The sequence below is a fragment of the Lycorma delicatula genome, chromosome 8, assembly GCF_047948215.1.
Source record: "Lycorma delicatula isolate Av1 chromosome 8, ASM4794821v1, whole genome shotgun sequence".
NCBI classification, from domain to species: domain Eukaryota; kingdom Metazoa; phylum Arthropoda; class Insecta; order Hemiptera; family Fulgoridae; genus Lycorma; species Lycorma delicatula.
The window spans coordinates 98,550,781-98,576,573 of NC_134462.1; the positions used below are offsets into that span (position 1 = coordinate 98,550,781).

The 25,793-nt window shown below is 32.6% G+C and overlaps 2 protein-coding genes across 2 annotated transcripts in view; one reads left to right on the plus strand and one right to left on the minus strand.

Moving 5' to 3' along the window:
- The window catches only part of Cdc50 (cell cycle control protein 50A), a 36,746-nt gene extending 21,071 nt beyond the window's left edge, over positions 1 to 15,675 (minus strand). Inside the window, exons 1-5 of the mRNA XM_075373864.1 lie at positions 15,520 to 15,675; positions 10,565 to 10,698; positions 4,937 to 5,074; positions 3,379 to 3,694; positions 1,146 to 1,364 (exon numbers count right to left, since the gene is read on the minus strand). Of these exons, the coding sequence (XP_075229979.1) occupies positions 1,146 to 1,364; positions 3,379 to 3,694; positions 4,937 to 5,074; positions 10,565 to 10,698; positions 15,520 to 15,565 (853 nt within the window). The 5' untranslated portion in view covers positions 15,566 to 15,675. The remainder of the gene's footprint in view (positions 1 to 1,145; positions 1,365 to 3,378; positions 3,695 to 4,936; positions 5,075 to 10,564; positions 10,699 to 15,519) is intronic.
- Positions 15,676 to 23,156: 7,481 nt separating this feature from the next.
- fidipidine (coiled-coil domain-containing protein 93) overlaps positions 23,157 to 25,793 on the plus strand; it is a 51,897-nt gene continuing 49,260 nt past the window's right edge. The window contains exon 1 of the mRNA XM_075372578.1: positions 23,157 to 23,312. Within this exon, the coding sequence (XP_075228693.1) occupies positions 23,229 to 23,312 (84 nt within the window). The 5' untranslated portion in view covers positions 23,157 to 23,228. The remainder of the gene's footprint in view (positions 23,313 to 25,793) is intronic.

The following is a 25,793-nucleotide window of genomic DNA, read 5'->3' on the forward strand; positions in this document are numbered from 1 at the left end:
TCTTCCTGCATAAAGCCCATTTACACTTCCGCATAGGGGTTAATAAAAAAAAGAATTTGTGAGATTTTAGAAAATATTTGTATTTTCTGGACTAGAATAATTACCTTATATAGACTGCTGATTCTATCAATGTTAAAACATGATGATTTTGTGAGGGATTGCAGGCAGGATGGTTTTGCCACCTGAAGGGGATCTTGAGTTATTGGGTAGAGTTGTTTTTTGTACTATAGTTTTTCCAAGGGTAGGTAATTTCTTATCACCCACCTCTTTTACAAATCCTTAATTCTTTCTCCATAACTTTCTGAGCTGTGGGAGTAGTTAAGTTAGCAGTAAGAGAGGGTTATGTTACAACACACGCATTGCAACTTTGAAAACAAGTACAGCATGATAGGAGACCATGTGCAGTCTAAACTGCATTGAAAGTTGCCAGTGTTTGTCACTAGGGTGGTAGTCTGAAGTCAGCGTTTGGTTAGATTTTACATAAAATTTAATTTCTATCTTAAGTAAATGTAAGTTACTAATGCACTACATGGAAACTAACATGAATTTTTTTCAATATATTTTTAAAGTCTACCAAGAACCAGTAAACAAGTAATGAAGTAATGAATCTTATTTTCATTTACCTGCTTTTTTCCCTATTCGGTTTCCCATACAAACAACACCACTTCATGATAAGACTCCTTTACAATTCTGAGGTTACATACCAACCTTTTCTTTTGGAATAAATGTACTTATTCTTTTTTGGTGATAACAGAAAAAGATATCTGTGATTGTCATCAAATCGTTTTATGTTCACCTGTTTGGAGACCTTTATAGATCCTGGTACACTAGGAAAAACTGTTTTCAACTGGATTATCTCCTGATGCAGAAACATCATGTGATTGGCCAGATCACCTGACCTTTAAGCATACACATTTTTTTCTCTGGGGTATTATTTGAAAACCAAGTAGTCACTGTAACATTACTAGATGTAAGTGGAACTTGAAACATTGAATATGGCTAGAAATTAAATTAATTCCTGTGGAAATATTATATGAGATATTATTTAGATTTTATCCACAGTTCCTCATACATTTCAGAAAGAAAGAAACACCACTTCACAATATAAAGAGCAAAAACAAAACAAAAATTGAATTAGTACTGACTATAATCAACATGCAGGGTGTAATTTCCTTCAGGTAATCCATCCTTAAAGGGTTCGCTACTATGATCAACTCTGCGATATAATTTTCGAAAATTAGGTAAAGCAGATGTACGCATCCACACAATTAAATCTTCATTTTCAAAACCATTATTTTCTGGATCAGTATCCAATTCCCATATATTTTTTGTCCAGTCTTTTGGTTTAGCAAAACCTTTAAAAGCTGAAATTAATAAAAAAAAAGTTCAATAAAAATACATATAACTCAAAAAATTCTATAATATTGGATGTTAAAAGTGATAAATCTAGACATTATATAATGAAATAAATTTTACCTTACCTTTTATTTCAGATAAGTCTTTTTTGAATTCTATTTAAAAGGATTCTATGGTGGCAGATCTGTTTACTGAACGGTTTTTTTACATGTCCAACATATTAGTACTTTTTGAACATGTACATAATTTATGAGATTGTCTAATTTTTAATGATACATATGGAGCAGCTGTCTTAATGGTTTAGTGGCAGAATTCAATAAGCAACACATAATAAATTCCTTCTCCTCTTACAAAGACCTTCAGTTCATCGTCCATAGTGAAATGAACACCCTAAATAGCTCTCTTTAATAGCAGAATGAAGAGAAAATCACAGGGCACCATATCTAATGAGTATAGAGAATATGGATTAGGTTCAAATTTCAACTTCACAAGAGCCTCGGCAATCGCACATGGTAAGTGCAGGTGAGCATTATTGTATTGGAGAAATATTTTCTCTGTGGATTATCAAAAATGTACACATCTCCTAAGATTGTTTCAATGTCTCTATGCATCACACAGAATTTACAGACAACCAACCAGGTTTCCAGATAGTTGGTCACATACAAATGTTTGGAATCCCAGAACACTGTCAAGAGAATTTTTTTTTTATAGAGCTGTGTTTTGAAGTTTTTTTGCTACGGTGAACCATAGCAAAAAAGTATTCTATGCTCTGTTGTTTCTCTTCCAGGACATAATGATACAACCAAGTTTCGTTTCTTGTCACAATACTAAAAAGGAAGCGGATCTCCATTGGCCATAATAACACTTCAGAAAGTATTTACATTTCTTTCATTGCTGTTTGTTCTTTTTGGCGAGTTTGCATGACACCCATACCATAAAAAGATTTTATGGTAGCCCAGTTGTGCAATAATATGTCCTATTCGTTCTTTCGATATGCCTACCCAGATGGCAAGGCACTGTTGTGTGATGTGATGTTCATTTTGAATAGATTTCAACCATCTGCTAATGGTGCTTCTCATCAGTCACAAACCAGCTGACTACTGTAAAGTTTATCCTCAATATTTGCTTTACCAGATACTGAAAACAAAATTTTTTCTCACCTACTCAAAATACATCGATCAACATACCATAAACAGCTTTTGGACAATGATTATGTCAGTAATTTTAACTTTAATCTGAAGTTAATCACTCCACACTATTTTGTACATGTTGACATAGCAAACATATTTGACTCCATAACAATGGCAACTGACAGAAAATGAAAATCATGGGTTAACCAGTTCTGGAATGTTGGAACAAATGGACATTACACAATATAGATACAGAATTTATGGTAATTATACTTTAAACCTTTATCAAGGGATTAGTAGTGGTAGTTATATTTTGGGTTGCAGGTGGAAATCCAGTTGCGAAGTTAACTGTGCAAAGTGTAAAAACAGGTTTTGACTACAATCTATCACACCTATAAATTTTTTAAGCTCCTTATTTTATTATTTACTACTTGCATAAAACAGATGATACATTATATGTAAGAAGTGATATTATAACTTTCTGCTCAAACAACTGATCTTTTTACATGACTGCCCAAAAAGGAGTGTAATGTGTTTAGGGTATATGTATGTATGTATGTATGTTTGTTCCACTATAGCAGCTAAACAGCTGAACTAATTCAGATGTATAATAACCCGCAATGGAATCCTTATGTTACCGCAAGTATCATAAGTTGTATATAAATATATATGTTTATAAATTTCAAAAAGTTAGAAAAAATTATACTATATTCAAACTATGAACAAAATTATCACCAGCATGCTCTTTAAATACCCAATAATAAAAAGCCGTTTTAGCAGTCATGTTTTTAATTTTTAATATTTATCTCTTGTTTTGATATTAGAATTTCCTTGGTAATATAAAGAAATAATCAATAATAAATCAAAACTAATCATTTTAGTAAACACTTACCATCTTCAAGGTTTTTGAAACCAGTTGGATTCCTAAATTTTATCTCTTTATCTGATGGCCAAGCAATACCTTTTCTTAATAATGGTACATTACCAAGTGAAATAGATGAAATTGTTAATTTATCACTAAATAATGAATTAGCGATAGCACCACACGGTGCAATTGGCTTATTATCTTCATTATAACGGAATGGTTCACACTCGCTAGATGGTATTGAACTTAATTTGCCCAATAACTGCATATCATCTCTTGATTTAACATATCGCCTATGATTTTGATAAAAATTTGTCAAACCATAATACACGAAAACAGGACCCTAGAACAAAGAATTTCACAATGAATATACTACAAACAAAATTATTTAAAAAAATAATGAACTAAATTTTATATAATATAAACAGTTTGAAATATTATATTTACCTCTTGGCTACAACATAAGCAACAAGTAGTAATGTGAAAGCAGCCATTTGTTTAGTTTATGTAAAAATTTTGACCTCAAACAGCTGTGATTGCTGTAGCTTGTACCATAACCACTCAAATATTTTTCACACACAATAAAGGAACTGAAACTAAGTGGTATATATAGTATATTACGATTACTATTCATATCACAACTGAAATCAAGCAGCTATCATGTTATAAAGATTATTATAGCGCAATACAAGTTGGAAGAAAAATATCTATGAATTGCCCTGCATGTGTGTGCGTGCGAGTGCATGCATGTGTGTGTGTGTGTGTGTGTGTGTGTGTGTGTGTGTGTGTGCATACGTGTATATGTGTGTGCATGCACCCATGTGTTTTCATGAGTCCATTTGTGAATTTTTTGTATCACCTTGTGAATTCTGATGTACATTACACATTTATCATTTAATTGCCAACAAATAAGTTATACCAATTAAACCTAATTAAATCTTTTAAATTATTTTTTTATTTTTTGGCAGTACTAATGAATAAAAAATTAAGTCTTTCTTCCCAGTTATAAATTACTGTCTTATCTTTATTTTCTCATGAAAATACAGATTGTGCCAGTGTGATGTAGCAGATGGAGCCAGTAAGATAGCTAAAACTTCTATTAGTTATAGAGGAAAAACGGCCTAAAAGGCTGGCAGCCTCCCATTTAATAAGGGTAATTCTTCCACATCTAAAACTAATAGTTATGTTACTAAAATTTGCCCCAGAACAAGTAAACTACTCTAATCAGAGACTGTCCTAATGAATTAATTGTTCTCTTTCTTCAGCCTCTCCAGTTTCTTATAGAGAGAAAAAACAAAAGGATAAACCTCATTACTTTTCCTCAGAGAAGTTACACAACTGTTACTGCACCAGCTTCATCTACAATATAGTACCGGTAGGTACTTCTTGCAAAACAGCCACTTTTTTTATAGAAGTTCAGGAGTACTTCTTACTCTACCTGGACAGTAGAACTGTACGAGAATTCAGTTTCCTATCCAGAAGTCACAAAAAAATCAAAACTAACAGCCAAGGATCAATTGAATAAAGGCCAGGCTTCCTATTCCTTCTAAGATCTTATTACTTAGTTAGTATCTTTGTATCTTACTTTATATGTTTGTTGAATATCAAAATTGATAGAGCAATTACAGCTGAGTTTGGTATCGTTTCCGATTACATCAGCGCATTTCTTGTTTGGATATTCTAAGCTAATACAATCTGTATAGTCGATCGTCAATTCTCTAACCTGAAAAAACACCATTTTTATATAACATTTTAAACACATTCCACAAACAAGACATAATGATAACAATAATAATACAAATATTTATACTAATAACCATTTTATAATTATAAAAGATTATATCTTATGATTATATCTCATTTTATCTTATGATAGATAAATGCTTATGTTACACTGTTAATTTTATGTTGCAACATATGATGATTCAAATTTTCTAATTCTCTTATACGTTTCTTTGTAGTGCCAAAAACCTTTTGAATTTTTACAGCACTGAAATGTATCATGATAATGTTGCACTTTTTTTGAAAAGTGAGAAAGTACATTTTTTATGAAGTCATTCAACTAACTGATCTGATGTTAATACCACATGTAAATGCATCAAGATAAAATATAAAACTATAATTCATTTTAAAATGGTTTCGGCATATTGAGAGAATTATTTTATTTAAAAAACCAAAACCAGTTACGTAATGTATACGTAACTTACATGCATAGCTTTCCACTCATCACTTAGTTTCCATTTTGAAAATCTAACCAATAATCTGCTTCATAATTCTGGTATCAATAATCTGCTTCATAAGTCTGGTATCAATAATATGCAATAAAAGATTATAATAACAGTATTTCTTATAATATTTTGCTCACTTAGAGTTATATGAGGGAACTCTAGTCTAAAATAAGTTATAAGGCAATAAAAAATGCAAAGTGTAGAAGAAAAGCATGTTATCACCAGTTCCAAAAACATAATCAAGCTAAACATGACAGCCACATGATGCGATCAATAACATGAGGAAGGCCTAATCATTCCTAACTTCTGGTCAGATATTATATCATGCAAACGGTCCATGTTTTATGTATGTTAACATAAAATGATTACTAATTAACTGCATATGCTATTCAACAAAGACTGAATTTAATTGCACATAGCTCTTTATACGCGATACAAATATATTCTGATATCTTACCTTAATTAAAATGATTTTTTTAAATGTTTTTTTTTTTTCAGTTTTCATTGTATTATTACTGAATATAGTCAGTCAAGAGTCGGATCTTTATATCCGAAACTAAAATTGTGACTATAAGACTTCTTGATCATCAGAAAGGGACAAGAATTCTTCAATTTTTACTTTAAAAACTGGTGCAGTTTTTTTTTTTGGAAATTTTTTTCTTTCTGAACAGTCATAACTGAGCAAGATCATGAAATAACACTGTAGTATAAATTTACGATCATTTTCTACATTTTTAAGATTTTTGAAATTTTAGACATGGGTATAAATGGAGGCTTTAGCACTCAGTCGGTTATTTGAATAACGATTTGTTAATGTGCAAGCAAATACTACAAATTTTATGGTTTTAGTAATCTACGATTACAGAACTGATTGGTTTTACGTGTTGCCAGGTGATTTTAAAACATTTTGATTTTGAATGTATGTATGCACAAATTCAGGAAATATAACTGACAAGAGTTAATTATTATTGATGATGATAATGAACTCCTTTAAGTTCTCCCCTTTGGAGAGGCAGGGAGGCAGGTCAGGACTGTACGGGAGTTGATGAAGTATCCCATGTTTCATTAGAAATTTCTAGATAAGTTGTGATTATTGAATAAGTGCCTTGTCGTAAAAAGCATCCAGACAGTACTTTTCCACGAACCAGTTTCCTGTAGAATTGCATTGATTTTAGAATTTCCAAGTATTATTCTTTGTTCACTGTCTGATCTGGTATTTTGACACAAATCAAAATGTGAACATCTTCATTTAGCAGTGCTCAGACTATGGCGGGCTTTCTTTGTTCATGTCTTCTTGGCTCATGGCTTCTTCCAAGTTAAGAGACTTTCTCAAGAGTCACATGTGAAAACCCATTACTCAACCCCCTGTATTGAACTTTTTTAATATTTCCAAGATATTTCTTATAGTTTCCAAATTATCATATGCGATTTCCATTCAATTTTTTTGTTCCTCAATCAGCAAGCATGGAAAAAATTTTGCTCTAGAAAATTCTCACCATAAGCTTTTGGAATTCCAAGATCTAATTTTATATAATGTACTATCAAACGACAATTTTTACTTTAACTCATCTGAAGTCTCATCTTCAAAGGCTTTTTGCACAAGGGCCTCCGAGAATGAGGATTATTTTGAACTTAAGTATTCGGTTTGGCATTTCTCCCGCCAGCACCCCATTCGGTCGTCCTAAAGCATAAGACTGAATGACTGTGCCACAAACAGCTACTGAACCTCGAAACAGTTTAGCGACCAGTGTCCTAAATAGCTCCTAGAGCTTACATAATAGCGTGAGCAGACTAAGCACCGGCTTACGTGTCCCAACCACTAATTTGTCATATATTTACTGAAATGGGTAGACGCACACCATCAACTACTAAAAATATATATGACAATCATAAATTAAAATTTATTTTGTCAAGACAGCAATTCGCTGCCACGCCTAGGTTGCTGAATGCCAGCAAGTACCTGTCTACCATTATTAAAGCGCTTTGAGCCCTAATTGGCTGGTGGTCAGTCATATATCTCAAGGATAGCTTCCCACAGCAGTGCATTAGGGGTCTTTCCCTTAAGTAAACTACTGATATCGGTTCAAAATAGCAACTGCATCAAGGAATTCCTGCACGGTCAATGTGGCTCTTGCCACATTGACTCATCACTTGTGGGTAGCCAATTTTCCCCTTGATCTCTAAGTTTCAGGGTGGCTTGATCTCTAAGTTTCAAGGTGGCCTGATCTCTGCCCCCCCACCCCCCAAAAGCAGGGCAGTCAAACATCAGGTGTTCATTTGACTGGACCTCCCTGCAGACGCACAGCTCATCAGCTGTAAGGCAGAACCAAAACAGATATTGGTTCAAATTAACATGGTTGGTGAGCACCTGGGCACCCACTGCCCATAAAAACAAACTCAAAGCATACACTCCCGCCAGATCCTGTATAAACTTGTACAGGGATCTTCCCTTAGTCCTGGTATCCCATTCCAGCTGCCATGCTTCCATCATGAGGCTCTGCAGCCTCTTCCGCAGACAGGAGATGGGCAACTGAATGAAATTTAGATCTGGTGCATTGCGATCGCCGTTCCATTCCGGTATTGGCCCAGCCCGAAACCGCATCCCAAATGCCTCAGCCTCCCGGTCTCTATGATAATGAACTCTATTATAATAATTGAAGTTAAGTATGATCATTTTTATCCCCCACAAACCACTCTTAAATTTCCGTATTGCTCATACACAGATTCATCAGCATACAATGTTTTTCAGAGTTTTCAGATTCACAGCAATGTTCACAAATTTAATGCAAACTCTTTTCTCCATGTGTTCTGATATTATGAAATACGACAAATACAAATATTGATGGTTAACTACAGCATACTGCTGCCAACTGAATAGCTCAATCAAATGCCTTTTGATCAGATGATCATGAGGGCTAATATTTAGCTGACATTGTGAATATTAACATATACATGTTGATTTCTATATTTGAAACTATAGCACAAGGTCAGATACTTTCTAGAGAGACCTCATATGTATCTACGTACACATGATATCTTCCTTCTTGAGATGGATGTTGTGTTGAGAGATACTAAACAGAGGACCAATTGCTGATATAGCAAGTTCATTCCCATACAGTAATGAAAGTGAATATTTATTAGCAAGAGGTATTACACAGCTGTATTTATCATAGCACTGTACTCTTTCTCCCTCATTGCTTTTTTACTTTTACATGATTTACATAATGCACTTGCTGAAAGTATGTGTGTAAAAGATTCAATATTAAGGTGTTACTATAAACCATTAGAATTAGTTTTATTGGTCTCCCCAAATCCAGAATGATAAACAAATTTCAAATCACACTGTGACAGAAGGAATTAAATTATGAATTCAGATATGTCTAATATACAGTGTTCAGGCGAGCTAAAACAGGAGGCAAACAGAAGTAGTGGATAATTAAAAATATTAATTAGTCAGACTCACACCAAAATTACCTATAAATAAACATTACATGTACATACAGAATGTGCATCTGCAGCAAAACTTGCTTTTAATAATGTGTGGAACAATTTTTATGGCAACAGAAAGTGTACCATATTCTGCTAGTTAGCAAATAGGATATCAGAGCTTTCATGATTGAAACTTGATAAGATGAAGAATTTGTAAAAGCTTTTAATGAAAAGAATAAAACCTTAAAAAAAGAAAGTATTACAAATTAAATACTAAATTGGAAAACTGAATAGACTGTATATTTCTGCAAAAGTACACTTTAAATATTTACGTATGAGTTTTAATAAATAAATTACCAAAAAAAATTATGTAGAAAATAATAATAAAAGTAATTTGTTGGTTATGGGATGGAAAAACTGTTCAGAAAACATAATTTATATTTTGATATCGTTAGATGAACCAATTCATAAATAGAATCAAAAAGGAATGGGCAGGCAAGGCTAACGGATCAATTTCATAACAAATGTAAAGTTTTGAATTTAAAATTACAGGGAAAATTAAATAAATGACAATGATAAGTATTTTATAAATAGTTGTTATCACTGTTAAAAATAGTGTTAAACTGATAGGTTCAGCACTAACAAAGAGTGCTGATCCTCAAATGGAAAAGGTAAGTTGCCTGTGAGTTCACTGAGAGAGGAAGTCTGGAAATGTTTAGGTATGCAAGTTCAGAAGGCCGTTAAATATAAAATAAGTAGAAGAGTTTAATTATTGGTCCATCAATTTTAATCAAATCCGGGTTACTTTTAAATTTGGATCATTTACATTTAATTTTACTTTCTGACCGAACCAACCGGCAGACAATCAATGGTGAAGGCATTAGTGTGGAGATTATAATATATATTAATTCTTCATTTGTATTTGGTATAACGTATTGTATAGACATCAAATTGTTTTGTTTATTGTAGTACATTTTAAACTCTCTTGTATACTGTAACCTATTTCACAGCAGTTTAATAAATTCACATTATTATTATTATTATTATTATTATTATTATTATTATTATTATTATATATATATATATGGAACACCTAAATGTGAAAATATGATCAGAATCTCAATGGCAAGACATATAACATTTTTTATGCACTAAGTTAGAGTTTGTGATCTATCACAACACAGTTATCTCAATTTTACTGTACCATAAAAGTAATACATTACTTTTTCATTTTACTCTGAGGAATATAAAAAATACCAATATAAGCAATACCACATCATAACCACAATTTTATGGTACAACCAACAAAACAGAACAAGTAGGCTGGCATTTTTCGAGACAGGCTTCATTTGTATTAATGCATGTGACCAATAGTATTTATAAATAATCTGTCCTACAATTAGTTTCTGAACTGAAAACAGGTAATAAGTTTTGATTATATGAACTTAAATAGCAATAAGTTACAAAACATTAGAAGAGGCCACCATTGAAAAAGAAACATGTTAACTGAAAAGACAAACTTTCTAACTCAAAATTATAAAACACATAATACTCACTTCTTTAGATAAATAAAATAAACTAATGCCGACAGCTATGAACGCAATTCCCAGTACAAAAAATGTAGGAAGTACAGTACCAGCTGTAAGTATAGGCTGCCAAGCAGGTAATCTTTGTTGTTTAAATGCTCCATCTGTTAGAGATTAAATGAAAAATACTAAAAAAATTAATAAAGTGAAAATACAAAACAAACTGACAAATATATTACACAATGACATAAAAAAATGTTATTAAAAAGATCAATTCCCTTCATAAAAAATATATTTATCAAACTATAGATGAAACTAGACCAACTGAAATTATATTTTTAAATTACGAAGAAACCAAAAGAAAAGAAAGATTAAGACATGTCATTAATTCATATACAGTGTCAAAGCCAACACTACGTATTTCTTTCAGTCTCAGTGTAGAACTATTTAAGGCACTGGAAAAAAACAAAAATGTATAAAAATGGACTTCAAAAATTAGAAGAATAATTTCAGAAGTAATAGTAGGAGTTTTAATTAATGATTAATTAAACATGACGCTAAAAATATTAGTTTACTTCAATTTTTTTAATAAATTACAGATCCACTAATTTATTATAAAGTTGAGAACCATGTAAAAAACAACTAGTTATTAAAATTTGTTTTATTAAAACTTGTTAAGGAATTAGCCTACTTTTTAAATATGATTAAAACCATTCAAACTGCTTTATGAATGCAACTTTTGTTAGGCAAATTAACTTCTAAGAACACAAGATATGACAATAAAAAAATTCCTATTTTGCTACTGCTTTGACAAAAGTGCAGATGTGAATGTAGTATACTGCTTTAAAGTATGTTATACTGTATGCTCTCTACTCCACAAAAACACTGGAATTTTATGAAATCCTGCAATATGAAACGCAAAGTAGTAAATGTTCAATCAGAATTTGTTTCAGTGCAATTTTCTCTGACCAAAGTAGTAACAATATTACAAGCTCAACACACTACTTTATTTACATCATACAAATTAATATCAACCATGTGGCAGGCACCACTGCTACTTAACAGACCAGAGGACATTGAAATGTGTGCGGGAACATCATAACATCACTGTTACTATTCAGTCAAAGTTCAATTCAACACTGCTCCACCAGCCAGGCACATTGTTAAAGCAAAACAGTAGCATCACTTAGAATTATTCGGGTTGGAATGAAAATAGAGATTTAACTTGGGCACAATTTAGCATTCTTTTATAACGCCTCAGTCCATCATAAATTTGTTTTTAGAATATAAAGCCAACTAAGTTATAAAACTAATTTCATTTGTTCACTTATATATAGAAAAATTGAAAATCTTTAGGCAAGTTAGATTCCAACTCAAAATACTGTAAGCAGACCCACTAGCTCAATACACCATTAGTGAATACTCAATTAGTGTAAAAGCATTTAATGTAAATTTTTAAACAGTACATTTAATTTTATGATTCATTAATGACTAATTCACTAAACTTTCATTTGAAAATCTTCAATGTAGTCTGCAAACTTTATATAAACTTTGTCATAATCATTCATGTCAGAAGATAAATAGGCTGGCCAGTTGATCTAACATTTAACACACTGTTGTCTATAAATCATTTGGTTTTGAATTTGATTCCTAAGCATCTAAGCATTTCTTCATTTGTTTTTTTCTTCAATCATCTTATCTACCTTGTTAAAAAAACATGTAAAAGAATTAAACCATTACTTTGCTAATGTTTACAATCTCTGTTATCGATATATATTATTCATATATATACTCAAAATTTACATAAACGCTCATTACATTAATCAAAATTTTTGAATATAAAAAAACAATTTCAAATAAAATAACAAAAAATTAAAAGAATATGTTTTAATGTAATAGATATAGAATTAATTTAATACAAACTGAAGATGCGGGATACCGCAAAAACTAGTTATTGAGAATTAATATGGTAAGTTTAACTTATCTAATTACTGTGTTTTGGTGATCTATATTTCATATGATATTAAATTATATTAACACAATGGTCAGCATGATGATGAATTATTTGAATACTTAAAAAATTTTATATAAATATAGTGTCTGTAAAATAATAATGGGGTTTTAAATGGTTATAACTTCAGAACAAAGCATAGTAGAGTGATGAACTGTACATTAAGTGAAAGAGAAACACTCGATTATAAACACAAGCTTATGTGTACAAACGCTAACAATGCGCATTGTGATTCCAGTACACGCAAGCAGCATATGGGCATTAGTCATCATGTTTGCGATACAGAAGGTTGATTGTGTATTGTGGCTTGCTATGTTAGAGTCACTTACGTGTTACATGTAAATATAGTTGTGTGTATAATGAAAACCCCCCTCATGAAAATAACATTTAGTAATGGGGCAATACTAAAAAAAAAAACAGGCAGCCTACTGAAAGCAAATACGTCCAGGAGAGCCATCAGTGTCTGAGGAAGCAACTGAAGCAATGTGAACAATTTTCTTGTGTAGCTCAAAGAAATCCATGTGGAAGTTTCTATACAATTGAGCATTCGTAAAACAAATGTTTGAATGTGTTAAAAGTTACGTTTCGGTGCTTACAAAATTCAGGTGTTACAACTATATCAACAGGACAGAACGAAATGATTTGATTCTGGTGTAGACAATCTGGTCACGTTAGAGAAGGATGATGATTTTTTAAACAGTTCATTTTCAGTGATGAACCAATGTTTCATGTTTCTGGACGATTTCATCGGCATAATATTTGTAAATGGGGTACTGAACCTCCACATGAGATTATTGAACATAAGTGTGACAGTGAAAAAGTGAATGTGTGATGTACACTATTGGACGAGACGAGTTATTGGCCTGTTTTTTTCTAAAAAAAACAACAATGAATGGAAACATCATCCTGGATATGTTTGGAAGGGTATGTAATGCCCCAAATACTGGAAAATTCTATTTTACAGTTAGATGGAGATCTTCCACATTTTGCCACAATTGTGCACGATTTTCTTAGCAAAACATTTCCTCAGCAACAGTGTTGGAAAGAATGGATTGCCTGGCTCCCAGTCTCTAGACCATATCCCCATAGATTTCTATTTTTGGGGTTATGTAAAAACAAGTGTATTTTGTTTAATACACAAATGTATTTTTTCGTTTCAAAATCTGGACCATTTTAAACAAAGGATGACTGAAGCTGAGCTGTTTCTTCTATCACATCAGATGTTTTCTACCATGTTATGACAAAAAGACTGAATATCATCTTGACATACACAAGGCAACTAAAGGAGCACACATCTACTGAGCAAGAAGGAAACTTGGACTGAATCTCTTTAATTCAACTTATAGTTTATCTCTCTAAAATGCTTTGTTCTGAAGTTATAACCATAAAACCACACTATTATTTTACGAACCCATAAATACATTTTAAATAGTACTTTTAATTTAATTTCACATAATATGTTCTGATGAAGCAGAGATTGTTGTGAAAATTCTATTAATCACACAGAAAAAATACAAAGCAATAAATGAAGAAAAAAAAATTTTTATAAATAATCATAATCTGTTTCTATGATGTCATTTGGTAAACCATTTACAAAGAAAATTAATATACTATTTCAATGTTCAAATTAGGAAATAATTTTCATTTAACACTTCTGAATTATACTGATAATTTAACACACTATCACAGTTTTGTACAGGTGGTTCAAACTTTTTGAATTAGCAGGTTTTTAAAAACATGAATGTTTTACTGTATTTAAAAGTACAAGTTTGTTTTGGCTGTAACCAAGGCAACCTTAAAACCATCACATTATTCTAAACATGTGAATTATTTTTGTATCAAACAATTAGCTTCTTACTGGGATGGATGTACCAATTTTTTTTTCAAATATAAATTCATATAATCATTAGCCACTATAAATATAATCCCTATAATTTATAGCATCTGTAGATAGTGGCTATCTATTAGCCACTATATAATCCCTATTATCACTAGCCACTAAAAATACGCACAACATGCAATGAAGCTGTTCCATGTATTGTTTAACTCTTGTGATTTATAATAAATTATTTTTTGTTTTGATTATTGGCATTTTATCCTTATTTCACATTCTTCAACCTCCAGCATGTTGCTCCCTGGGAAGTAACAGGTACTGGAGGACCACCTGGTTATAAGTGATGTCACTAACCATCCAATCCAGAACTCAAACCTTGTTTTTTTCATGATTTCCTTTAAAGCATTTAAAAAATAAGATTATAATGATTTCTAATTTTGTTGCTGGTTTCATTATTAATTTTAATTCACCATTTCTTTATGCCCAGCTTTAGATCCTTTGAACAAATTCATAAAAAACTTATAATAAAAATTGCTTACAGCAAGCATTTGTAATAACTTTTAGTGTATTTTGATATAATGCTACATCATTAAAATTGTTTTTTAGCTATTGGCAAGTACTGACTTAATTGGTAATTTCACCATATTACTTTTTAATACTTGATTTAATTATAACTGCAGGAATGATTTATTGGCAAAAATGGCTCAATTTATGTCTTCTAATAAGCATTACTTTATTTAAGCCTATCCAGAGTAGGCTTTTGTCTCAATAAAATCATACAAATGAAAAATAACGTTTTTATTAATCAGGTAAACAATGACAGCAGATTTAAAAGTAATTACATGTAACACAACGATGATAATTAAATTGGCAAGGGTATGAAAATACAAACAGCTGCACTACTTATTAATAAAATAAATATTTTCAATTCGAAACTGCAAAGAATTTACAAGCAGTCACAAAAATGTAACCACACCTACTCTTCAAAATTCTTTCTGCTTCATAGCGATAACACTATCTTCTAATCAACTTTCTGAAACGTAACCTAAATTTGATACAGCATTTTAAACTGTCAGAGAAAAAGGACAATTATATTTTTTGTTATTATTATTTTTTTTAATATATATTTACAACACTTACCAGCAGGTCTTTTTGATTTAATTACGGAAGGATCAGTAGTTGACATTTCGCACAACTAAGAACAAGGCTAAGTATCGACCCGTCATAATACTCTATTACTGCTATATGAATAATTTCGTCGACCCGGTTTAAACAGATATCAGCATCATGAAGTACAATAACTATGTAAAAAACATATCGTGCTCGCCAAAAAAATTTTCGGTTGTCTCACCTGAAGATAATTGTTGAATAAGATAGAACTCTTATCTTTAACTATTGAATAAAAAATTATTAAAAATAAATATTAAATTTCCTACATGCATGGTACCTAATTACATTCGCAACAATGTATTCTATGTTAGGTTTTTAACATACATAATGTATTCTGAGGTACAAATAAATATAAGCATGTGCTTGTACTCCACTTATTTGTAGCAAATCCTCCATATAAAATGAAAAGAAGGGAGCACATGCTCACATCACACTTTTCAAAAGATAAATGAGTTTCTGCTTTGAATATGAGCAAGGGCAAATTCTTATCGTCATAAATAGAGCATGTACTCCCATATGAATAAGAATAAAATGCTCCACACTCAGAAGGTAATCTAAGTATATAAGTGTGATCAATAGCAGTCAGGTTTCTAGATGGTACAACTTCTAGTAATTTAAGTAGAAAGTTGTACAAACCCAGATACATACAGAGCTAGTGGATTACAAAACTCTTTATATATTTTATGAAAATAATGTAACATTTATTAGTGAGCGCTTTCTAGGAGAAAGTGGTGGAGAGAATAGGTGGGGTCCTAACCTCACAAATATTTTTACGGTAAGTGGCAGATCCAGGTTTCCAATCTGACATTGCTCAGGAAATTAATGTATTTGTCCAAATAGTTTGAAGCAAGCTGGCCTGGGTCTGTACATGACACTAGAATTTGAAAAAAAACTCGTGTCTTAGGAGAAAAGTTAAAAACGCTTAACTTTTTATTTTATTAGGAAATTCTATTTTTTGGCATTGAGCCTTTGTTGATAACTCCGTATCCAAATCCAATCAATGAAAAATATAACAGCCTTTTCAAATCGGAGAGGATTATAATTGAGCGTTGTTTTGGACAATTAAAAAGATCTATTCTACAGCTCTCGTGTAGAGTAACTCTATCTAAAGTATCAAAGCTAACAGTGTGATGTTCCATTGCTAAAATATTGTACAACAATGCTAAATATTTGCATGATCGTGACTTCCCTGAGCAGCCTAATGAAGTTGAGGACAATTACAATCATGATGATGGAAGTAGTGCAGAATAAGATGCAGAACAACTGAGAATTAGAGGATAGCATTTCAGGAGTTAAAAGCTGTAATTAATCTTGTGCATCAGCAAAAAAAATGAAGATTTTTATACTTTTTTTTTTATTGTGTACTATCTGTATTACACAATACATCTAGCATTATGAAAAAAGAAATTAATATTTTTAAATAGAATTATCACAAGTTTTTGCGTTTTTTCATTATAAATCTGTATAAATAACTTTAATATAAATGTTAAGGGGGCAATTGTATAAAATTATGGATTCACCTCCTGATAAAATTTGGATAAAATATAAATATAATTATTTATTATATATAATATAATAAATTTGGAATATAATATTATTTAGGACGTAGGCTATTATTCCTTACAATTAAAATTATTCGTCGGATACGCCTTTCACCAGAGTTTTGTTTCTAGTAAGTTAAACACAATATCCTCACCAAAAATATCATAATTCAGCACTGTACAATTGTAACAAACATTATTTTCGGATTAAATTGTATTATGCACAATTATGGAGTTAGCATAATACTCTACCAATTTAATATTAAAGGTTTAGGCGAGATTAGCGAGCGTTAGATTGTTTACTGAACTCACTGGGTTGGTCTAGTGGTGAACGTGTCTTCCCAAATCAACTGATTCAGAAGTCGAGAGTTCCAACGTTCAAGTCCTAGTAAAGGAAGTTAATTTTATACAGATTTGAATACTAGATAGTGGATACCGGTGTTCTTTGGTGGTTAACACTTCAATTAACCACACATCTAAGAAATGGTCGAATTGAGACTGTACAACTGAAATTGAGACTTGTCATGAAACTGTGCAACAGAGATAAATATGAAATCAACACAGATGAGTAACACCGCAGTAGTTTAGGTCGTCGTTCTGTCACTCCCACGTTCAAGTGCAATTATCTCTTTATGCATATAATAATGTACTATAAAATATCGCTTGTCTGGCGCCGTTCCATGCCGATGGTAAGCAAATAAAAAATTGTTGTCTTGTTAAGTATATCGAACACATTCTCAGATTGTTTCCTAGAATGTCATGGATGGTAGCTCCTATTTTAAATTTCCAAAGCAACGCCGCATAACACACGCAGTCCACAAGGATTCAGAAGAAACTCACTAGTGCGTTACTACGGTTTAACTCAGCTATTGCATTATGAATTTCGGTGACAATAAGATATGTAGAATACAAATCTTGTAAAGCTTGGAGTGCATAGAACGAATGATATTAAAGCCTTATTGATGCATAGTTCAGCAATGTAGACACTTGTTATTACACGTAGATCGAACATATAGGTTCTACCATTCACAACAAAAGTGCATCGAACAGTATCATTCTGTTTCGACCCATCTGTGTATACTACTGCGTTTGGTTTGTCTTGGATAGAAGTTAGTAAAAATTTTCTGAAAGACGATAGTTGTTGATATTTTTATTATGTATAGTCATAATTAAAATTTATGAGGTCAAGTCTCCAGGGAGGATATGAACAGGGATAGTCGTGAAAATAGAAGATTTGTCAAAATTTAAAATGAAGAGTAAGCGCCGGGTACGAACCATTGATGGTGTATTAAGTGAATGGTTTTCATACCGTTGTAAATGATGGTTTGCGAGGACTACTTTAAGAACCGGTTATTTGGTTGTCCTTTAATACGGATAGAGTAAGATGCTAGCAGCTGGTCCAATCTATCCCAAAGTGATGGCTCTCCGCAATCAAATAATCTTCCGACAGGGCTTGCTTGATCTAAAAGCACCTGTAGTGAGACAAAGAAAAGCATGGTGCAACATCTAAAGCACGATATGACACGCTGAAAAGAAGGCGATGTAACCATAATCCAAATAAGATCGAACTAAAGAATGAGTTTTGCAGCGAGCCCAAACGTGTGCATCGGTCTGATTCATTAGGCGTTTATGTGTAACATTAACATGCCCTATTCGCAAACGGCAAATAATAACCTCTTCTCGACGGTTATTTCGGACTGAAGAATAACCGTCGTACGTTACAAACATGATCGGTCCACTCCCTACTTATTGTTGGCACCAATTCTGTACAATGCATGTTCAGCTCAGCGAATCCATACTAGCACGTCTAATTGCATCATTATTATTCCTAATAGTAGCTCCAGTTTCTAATATACGACGTCTCAATTCTTCTTGTATGCAAATACGAGCAGAATAGACTAACGACTTCATCCAACCCTAAAGAAAAACTTCCGATGGTGTGAGATTGAAATAGTCATTTTACTTGTCCATTTCGACCAATCCAACGCTTACGAAATGTATTGTTTAAATGATTCATCACATCACGACAGTAGTGAGCAGGTGCGTCATCATTGAAAAACCACATCTGCACTCTTATCTGAAAGTGAATTATCTTCCAAGAGTTCCATCAGATTTGTTTGCAAAATATGCAAGTGCCGCCCTCCACTGAGCCTTGGTGGTAAGAAAAAAGGGCCTATGAAGTCACTAAGAAGAAGACCACACCACACATTAATCGATAAAATGCGTTGGAAATGACTTGTAGCAGTCTTATGGAAATTTTTTTCTGCCCAAATGTTTCGGTAATTTACAATGCCGTTTCTTGTAAAACAGGATTTATTATTAATTAAAATATTACTTAGAAAATTGAAATGGTGTTCACATTCTCAAATTAACCATCGATAGAATTTCATCATATCAAAATCAGGTGGTAATAACTCTTGTACACGTGTTATATGGAATGGGTTTACTTGTTGCTCCCGTATCCAGTTTATAATAAATGTTCAAAAATGAGCCCGCCACTTTCAACACATTTCTTGGCACGCTTTTGCTACTCTTTTTAGTTCTTCAGGGCTGTCCTAAGGTTGTTCAGCTACATCCATAATATGGGCAATTAATTCCTCACGAGAATTTTTGTTTTTTATGCAATATTTTTCATTCATCCCAGACGCGAAAATCTAAAGGATCGGGTGATCTTGGTGGCCAGGAATTAAAAATTCTAAAACGTGCAGTCAAAATTCCAAATATGTTTTCAATAATTCGTCGTGTCTTTTATAAACGGTAGTTGTAATTTTTTTTCTCGATGCAGTCCAAATAAGCTTACCAGTGTGGTTTTAACACGTCAGTTCTTAACGGAAGAGCATCATTTGCAACAAAAACGAAAGGTAGTTTTTGTGAATTACTTATAACTTAAGTTTCTCTCCGAATGTTTAATGAATTTTCCTGTAGTTTTTTTTAAAAACTCTGTCTTCTGAAGAACACCTCCAACAAATATCTTTCCATTTGTACCAAAATCAAACAATATAAATCTATATTAAGCATCTGCAGTGGCGAGTAATACCACGCTGTGTGTATTTTTGTAGTTATAAATACGAGCCACTTTCAGCTAGAGGAATTATCTCAATGTGTTGTCTATCTAGACAACCATGACAATGAGAAAAATTCCACTTCTTTTCACATTCACTAATAACATTTTTCCAGTCATCTTTGGTTTGTGGGAACTGAAATATAAAATTATAGGTATTATAATAGTATATGTATTTATTTCTTTGTTAAGAATTTATTATTATTAATGGTATGTACTAATATACTGTCGCTAAATGGCTTCGACAGCTCGTAATTCATAACCTTGTGGTGGTCCTGAGAAAAGCTGTTGGATCCGGAAGCTGGTCTCCGGCGAAGTAGGGAAGTTGCGGCTCGTCCATTGAAATCAGACCGGACTTCCCCTCAGCGGCAGTTGGGTTCCCACTACAGCGTGGCAGTAGTGGCCCCTAGAACCCCGCAGTGTCGGGTCGGCGTCGGTCGTCCTTTGCTGGCGCGGCCGATGCGGTTCTCCCTGAACGATCCCACGCTGGGCCGGCTCCTGCTGCTTCCGAGTTCGCCGGCCAGGGCAATTGAAGCCCGGCGAGCTGGAGCGGTTCCCTCGACGGGCCGGCCAGACCTGCTGCTCCGGCATGATTTTGACATCCTCCGGGAGGTCCCACGTTGAGGCGGCCAGTAAACTTTTTCCATCTTCTTCTTGGTTTTCTCCAGGTGGGGTCGACGATGAATTAAAAATTCACTCTCGAGCACGTTCTTTTATTGGAGCCTGAGAGTGTTGGTGCCGCAGCGCCGCTATGGTGGGAGAACTGCGCGGTCATCTGTGTGGCGGGAGGACGCTGTGCCAGCGCGTACGTATACTGTGCTCCCGATAACATCTGAGCTTCTAGCGTGTTCGTCCGCCGATATTAAATTAGTTATATAATTGTAGATAAAGATTATTGTAATTTTAATGTATTATAAACTATTAGTTCTCCACTTGTACAGTTTATTATGTGCAATAAATAATTTAATTAATTATTTTCAGGAAGAAAATCAACTTCATCAAAACGAAGACTCAGTACCAAATATAGAGAATAATTTGTACCAACTCAATTCAAATGAAAACTCAGTAGAAGAGTTAGACCATTTCAATGAGACCAACAGGACAAGAAGTAAATAATTCATTTGATGAAAATGTTATCATACGCCGTGAAAAACACCACCTGCATGACCATCTAATAATAAATAAATAATAAAAGATAAAGATAGATAATATACAAAATATTGTAAGTGCTATTGAAAATTGTTTTAAAAAACTCAAACCAGTAGATGACAGATATGTTTTTGGAAAAAATGTAGTTATGAAAATGAGATATATTAAAAATATTACTCAAAGATTGTTGATAGAAAAAATAATTAATGAGGGTTTATTTATGGCTGAAATGAATTTTTTAACCATGTCACATTCCATCTGTAATGACAATTCATTTTCTATGTTCAGTCAGCCTCAATATCCAAATAATGATACATCTCACACATTATTGGCTAGTACAAGCTCTTTTGAATCAAGTAATCTGAATAATAATAATTATAGACTGCTTTCCGCACCTCTTATCATTTATCAAGAACGAGGATCAAATGCAGCTACAACCATTAGTATGGAATCAAAGTCATTACACTGAGAATGAAAATACAAGTTCACTTGCTTGGTACCTGCCAAGTTACAGACATTTCATTTAATTTTTGTTTAATTTGAATTGTTTGTTTGGTAGAATATAAAAATTGTTTGTGTTGTATTTAAATATACACCTTCAAATAATGCTGTCTCAATGTTTTGTATATTGTATGACATGTTTCTGTAATTATGGAACTTAAAACTTATGGTGAAATAATAGTTGAATATTTAAGATCTTCATAGCTCCTTCGTTGCGAGAAATCATAACATTACTGTCAATCCCTCACATGGTGTTATAGTCTCTCTAATGATTGTGATCTGTCTTTTAATCCAAGGTGTAATAAGCACTAATAGATGCAAATATGTTTGTTCATTCATCCATAGACAGTTATGCCAATCACAGGAATACATTTTCAATTCACTCAGTAAATTAATGTGAAAACAGTGTTTTATTTTTAACAACCAGTCTTGCAACAAATGCTTTGTTAGCTTTTCTTTTTCCTTTTTAAATTAGAATTATTGCAGCTAAAGCCAGCATGTCATCATCATCCATTGTTCCAGCAAAAACTGATGCTGCTCCAGCTTGCTTGTACCATGTGTAGGCTGTGTAGAAGTTGTGCAAGCTTGTACAAAACGCTTGTTCACGCAGGCTTGTAGAGCTTGCAGTTATGTGTGTAGCCATCTTTACATCATATCCTAAAAATGTCAGTACTACTTCATTTTACTGGAGTAACTAAAATCTGAGTAAGATCTTTCCCTAACTGAAATTCGCAAAGAAGCATTTTAGGACAAATGTTTATATGAGCTTTTTGCATTATTTTCACCAGTAGAATAGGTTATGAGTTCCGGGAGAACTTTGTGATATTCTCTGCATAACTCTATCCCTGTAAAACCTCCAAGGTATTATTCATAACCAGCCACTATTCATACCTCTTATGCAATCTTTTTTATAAAAAATAGTTTAGTATTATAGTTCAATTTATATTTTTATTGAATAAATACTTTTATCTAGTTTTTTGAAAGTTATCCGTGCAATTAATTTTTTTGTTGACTTTAATAAAAGTTACAGGTTGCACCAAGAGGAGGTATATCGTCGTGAAAAGAATTTTATAATTTTTATTTACAGGACTGAATAACCTCTAAATTTATTGCGTATGAATTTTGATTCGTATACAACTTCTCTGAAAAAAAAAACAACTAAAAAACAGATTTATTCTGAAAGAATAATACAATGCACTTATAACCATTAGTTAATTTAGTAATTCCAGATCAATCTCTAAAAATTAACCTTCCGAGAATTTTTCAAACTAAAATTTAACACTCGAAAATTTTAATAATGAACTGAATATTTTATTTAAAAATAATAAGGAAGGAATTGTTCTAAATTTCCAACAGTTGTCTAGAAGTTGGATTAATCAGCTGTGGGAGTGTTACTGCTTGTCAAAGTTACAGCTCGGTGTTTGAAAATGGCCTTGTTGGATGCGTTGAAAACTAACATAGGAACAAAACAGTTATCAGTCGTTTTAGACGTAGATGGTAAAGAAATTCAGGTAGTTATGATTTTAACTATATTTTTAAAATCAGTATTATTGGTGATGGCTGTTAACTTAAGCTGATTATTTACAGCTAATAAACGCGAGTAGTTGTTTATTTAGGTTATGCTGTTTAGTCGCCCGTAAGTTCTTATGTTAAGTCGTTGTCCATAAGATCCTGCTAATTATGAACATTAATATGCACCTGTAAAGAATAAATATTGCACCTCGCTGTCTCATATGATGCTGAAGAGGTTAAATCCCTTCGGGTCTATGAACGTACTCTATGGTTACTTTCGAAAAGAGTGTCGTCTGTACCTCATCACATCATCCAAACATTCACAAATTCTGTTCATTTTCGGGAAAAATATATGTAAATTCTTTATAAAGTTTTAAAAATATTCTTATGTAATGTTAAATATAAATATTTGTTGTTCTACACATTTTAGAATTACAATTGCATTGTTAATCTAATAAATATTTCATCAGTTCTGGTATTCCCCCACACATCATGGATTAAAATTTCCGGTTATTAGTAAAATACCTTATCAGATACAAATGTGAAAATGGCCAAAAACATTACACTCCAAAATTTATTGTGATAATATATTTGTAATACTGCCTAACAATGAAAATGTTTTGGGCTCAAAAATAGTGTATTTTTATGTATTTCCATCTGCTGAATCCAAAAGTCACCATAAAAATGACTGATCAGCTTTATTTACTCTGGAGATATCATGACTTGTCTTTCTACCCAACCTACATTTTTAGTTTGAGGATAATTTTATTTTTAGAGTTGCCACACCTATTAAATGACAAAAAAATGTTCTCCAGCTGTTTGTAGGTTATAAAAAGTATTGCTGTTGCTGTGACTGTGAGTTTCATATTGTTTGTGTTGACCTATTAAATATTCAGATAGATTACCAGTTCCTACTCCACTCTAAATTTATGAGCTTGAAGTAGAAAATGAAGACAATGTGGAAGAAGAAGAACCCATGAGTCTGGTTTCCTCCCATGAGTCTGATTTTGACGAAAAAGATGATGAACTGCACAGATTGAGTCAAGTGGAATTGAGGGGTCTCATTCGAAATCTTAATTTATCAAAGGAGAAGGCAGAACTTCTAGGTTCAAGAATACAGCATTGGAATCTTCTCTAACATGATGTCAGAGTCTCACAGTACAGACATCATCATAGGGATCTGTTTTCTTTTTTTGAGAAGAAAAACAATCTTCTTTGCTGTGATGTTAATGGCTTGATGAAATGTTTGAATTTGAATCATGATTCAACTGATTCAAGGCTATTCAAGACTTCTCCAAGCTTAGTTTGAAAGCTGTATTATTTTACAACAGCAACTGTCTTTCTTCTATTCCTGTTGATTATGCAGTTTATATGAAGGAGACTTATGCAGACATGGCAATCCTCCTAGACTCGACCAAATATGCTGAACACAAGTGGAAAATCTGTGGCAGTCTAAAAATCATTGCTGTACTCTCAGGAATGCAACTGGAGTACACTAAATACTGCTGCTTTTTATGTATGTGGAACAGTAGAGATAGGAAATCACATTATATTCAAGCAGACTGGCTTGTAAGAAATCTTAACTATAGCGAGAAAAATGCCGTTGCTGAGCCTCTTGTGGACCCAAAAGACCTTCTTGTAACCCTTCATATAAAGTTGGGTTTGATGAAAAATTTTGTTAAAAGAATGAATCAAGAAGGACAGGCTTTTAAGTACGTAAGAGACAAATTTCCTGCATTAAGTGATGCAAAAGTTTAGGAAGTTATTTTTGTTGGGCCACAAATTCGACAACTTGTATAGGATCCTGCGTTTGAGCGAATTTTGGAGGGGAAAGAAAAGGAAGCTTGCGAAGCCTTAAAGAAAGGAGTCATTCATGGGTTTTTAGGCAACAAAAGAGATGAAAACTACAGTCAGTTGGTGACAGGACTTCTGCAAAAATACCATTAACTCAGATGAAACATGTCCCTTAAAATCCATTTTCTTAACTCACACCTGCTTTTTTGCTCCTAGTTGTGGAGTTGTCAGTGATGAACACAGAGGAAGATTCCATCAGGATATTTCTGTATGGAACAAAGATATTAGGGCCGTTGGAATGAAGTCAAAAAGACAACGATGTCATGAAGCCACCATGTGATTCTCTTCAGGTACTCCAACTGAGAGGTATTCTTCCATCAATTAAGAACTCTTAGAATGTAACTGTCATTAAAAAAATGTCAAATGGACTTTCTATGTTGTTGGTATAAGTAATTAAAATGTATTGTTTTCTCTTAATCTGTTAAAATAAAATACTTATACTTGTTGTATATCACAGAAACTAGAAGTAATAAAAATATTTCTTTGTCGTATTCGTTTTTCTTAAGTTAGTAAGATTTGGCTCATGAAGTGAAGGAAATATTAAAAAAAAATTTTTTGTTGGGCAGTATTATATGTATATTTGATTATTATACATTCTTTTGAAAAAAATAAATTTTTTCATTTTT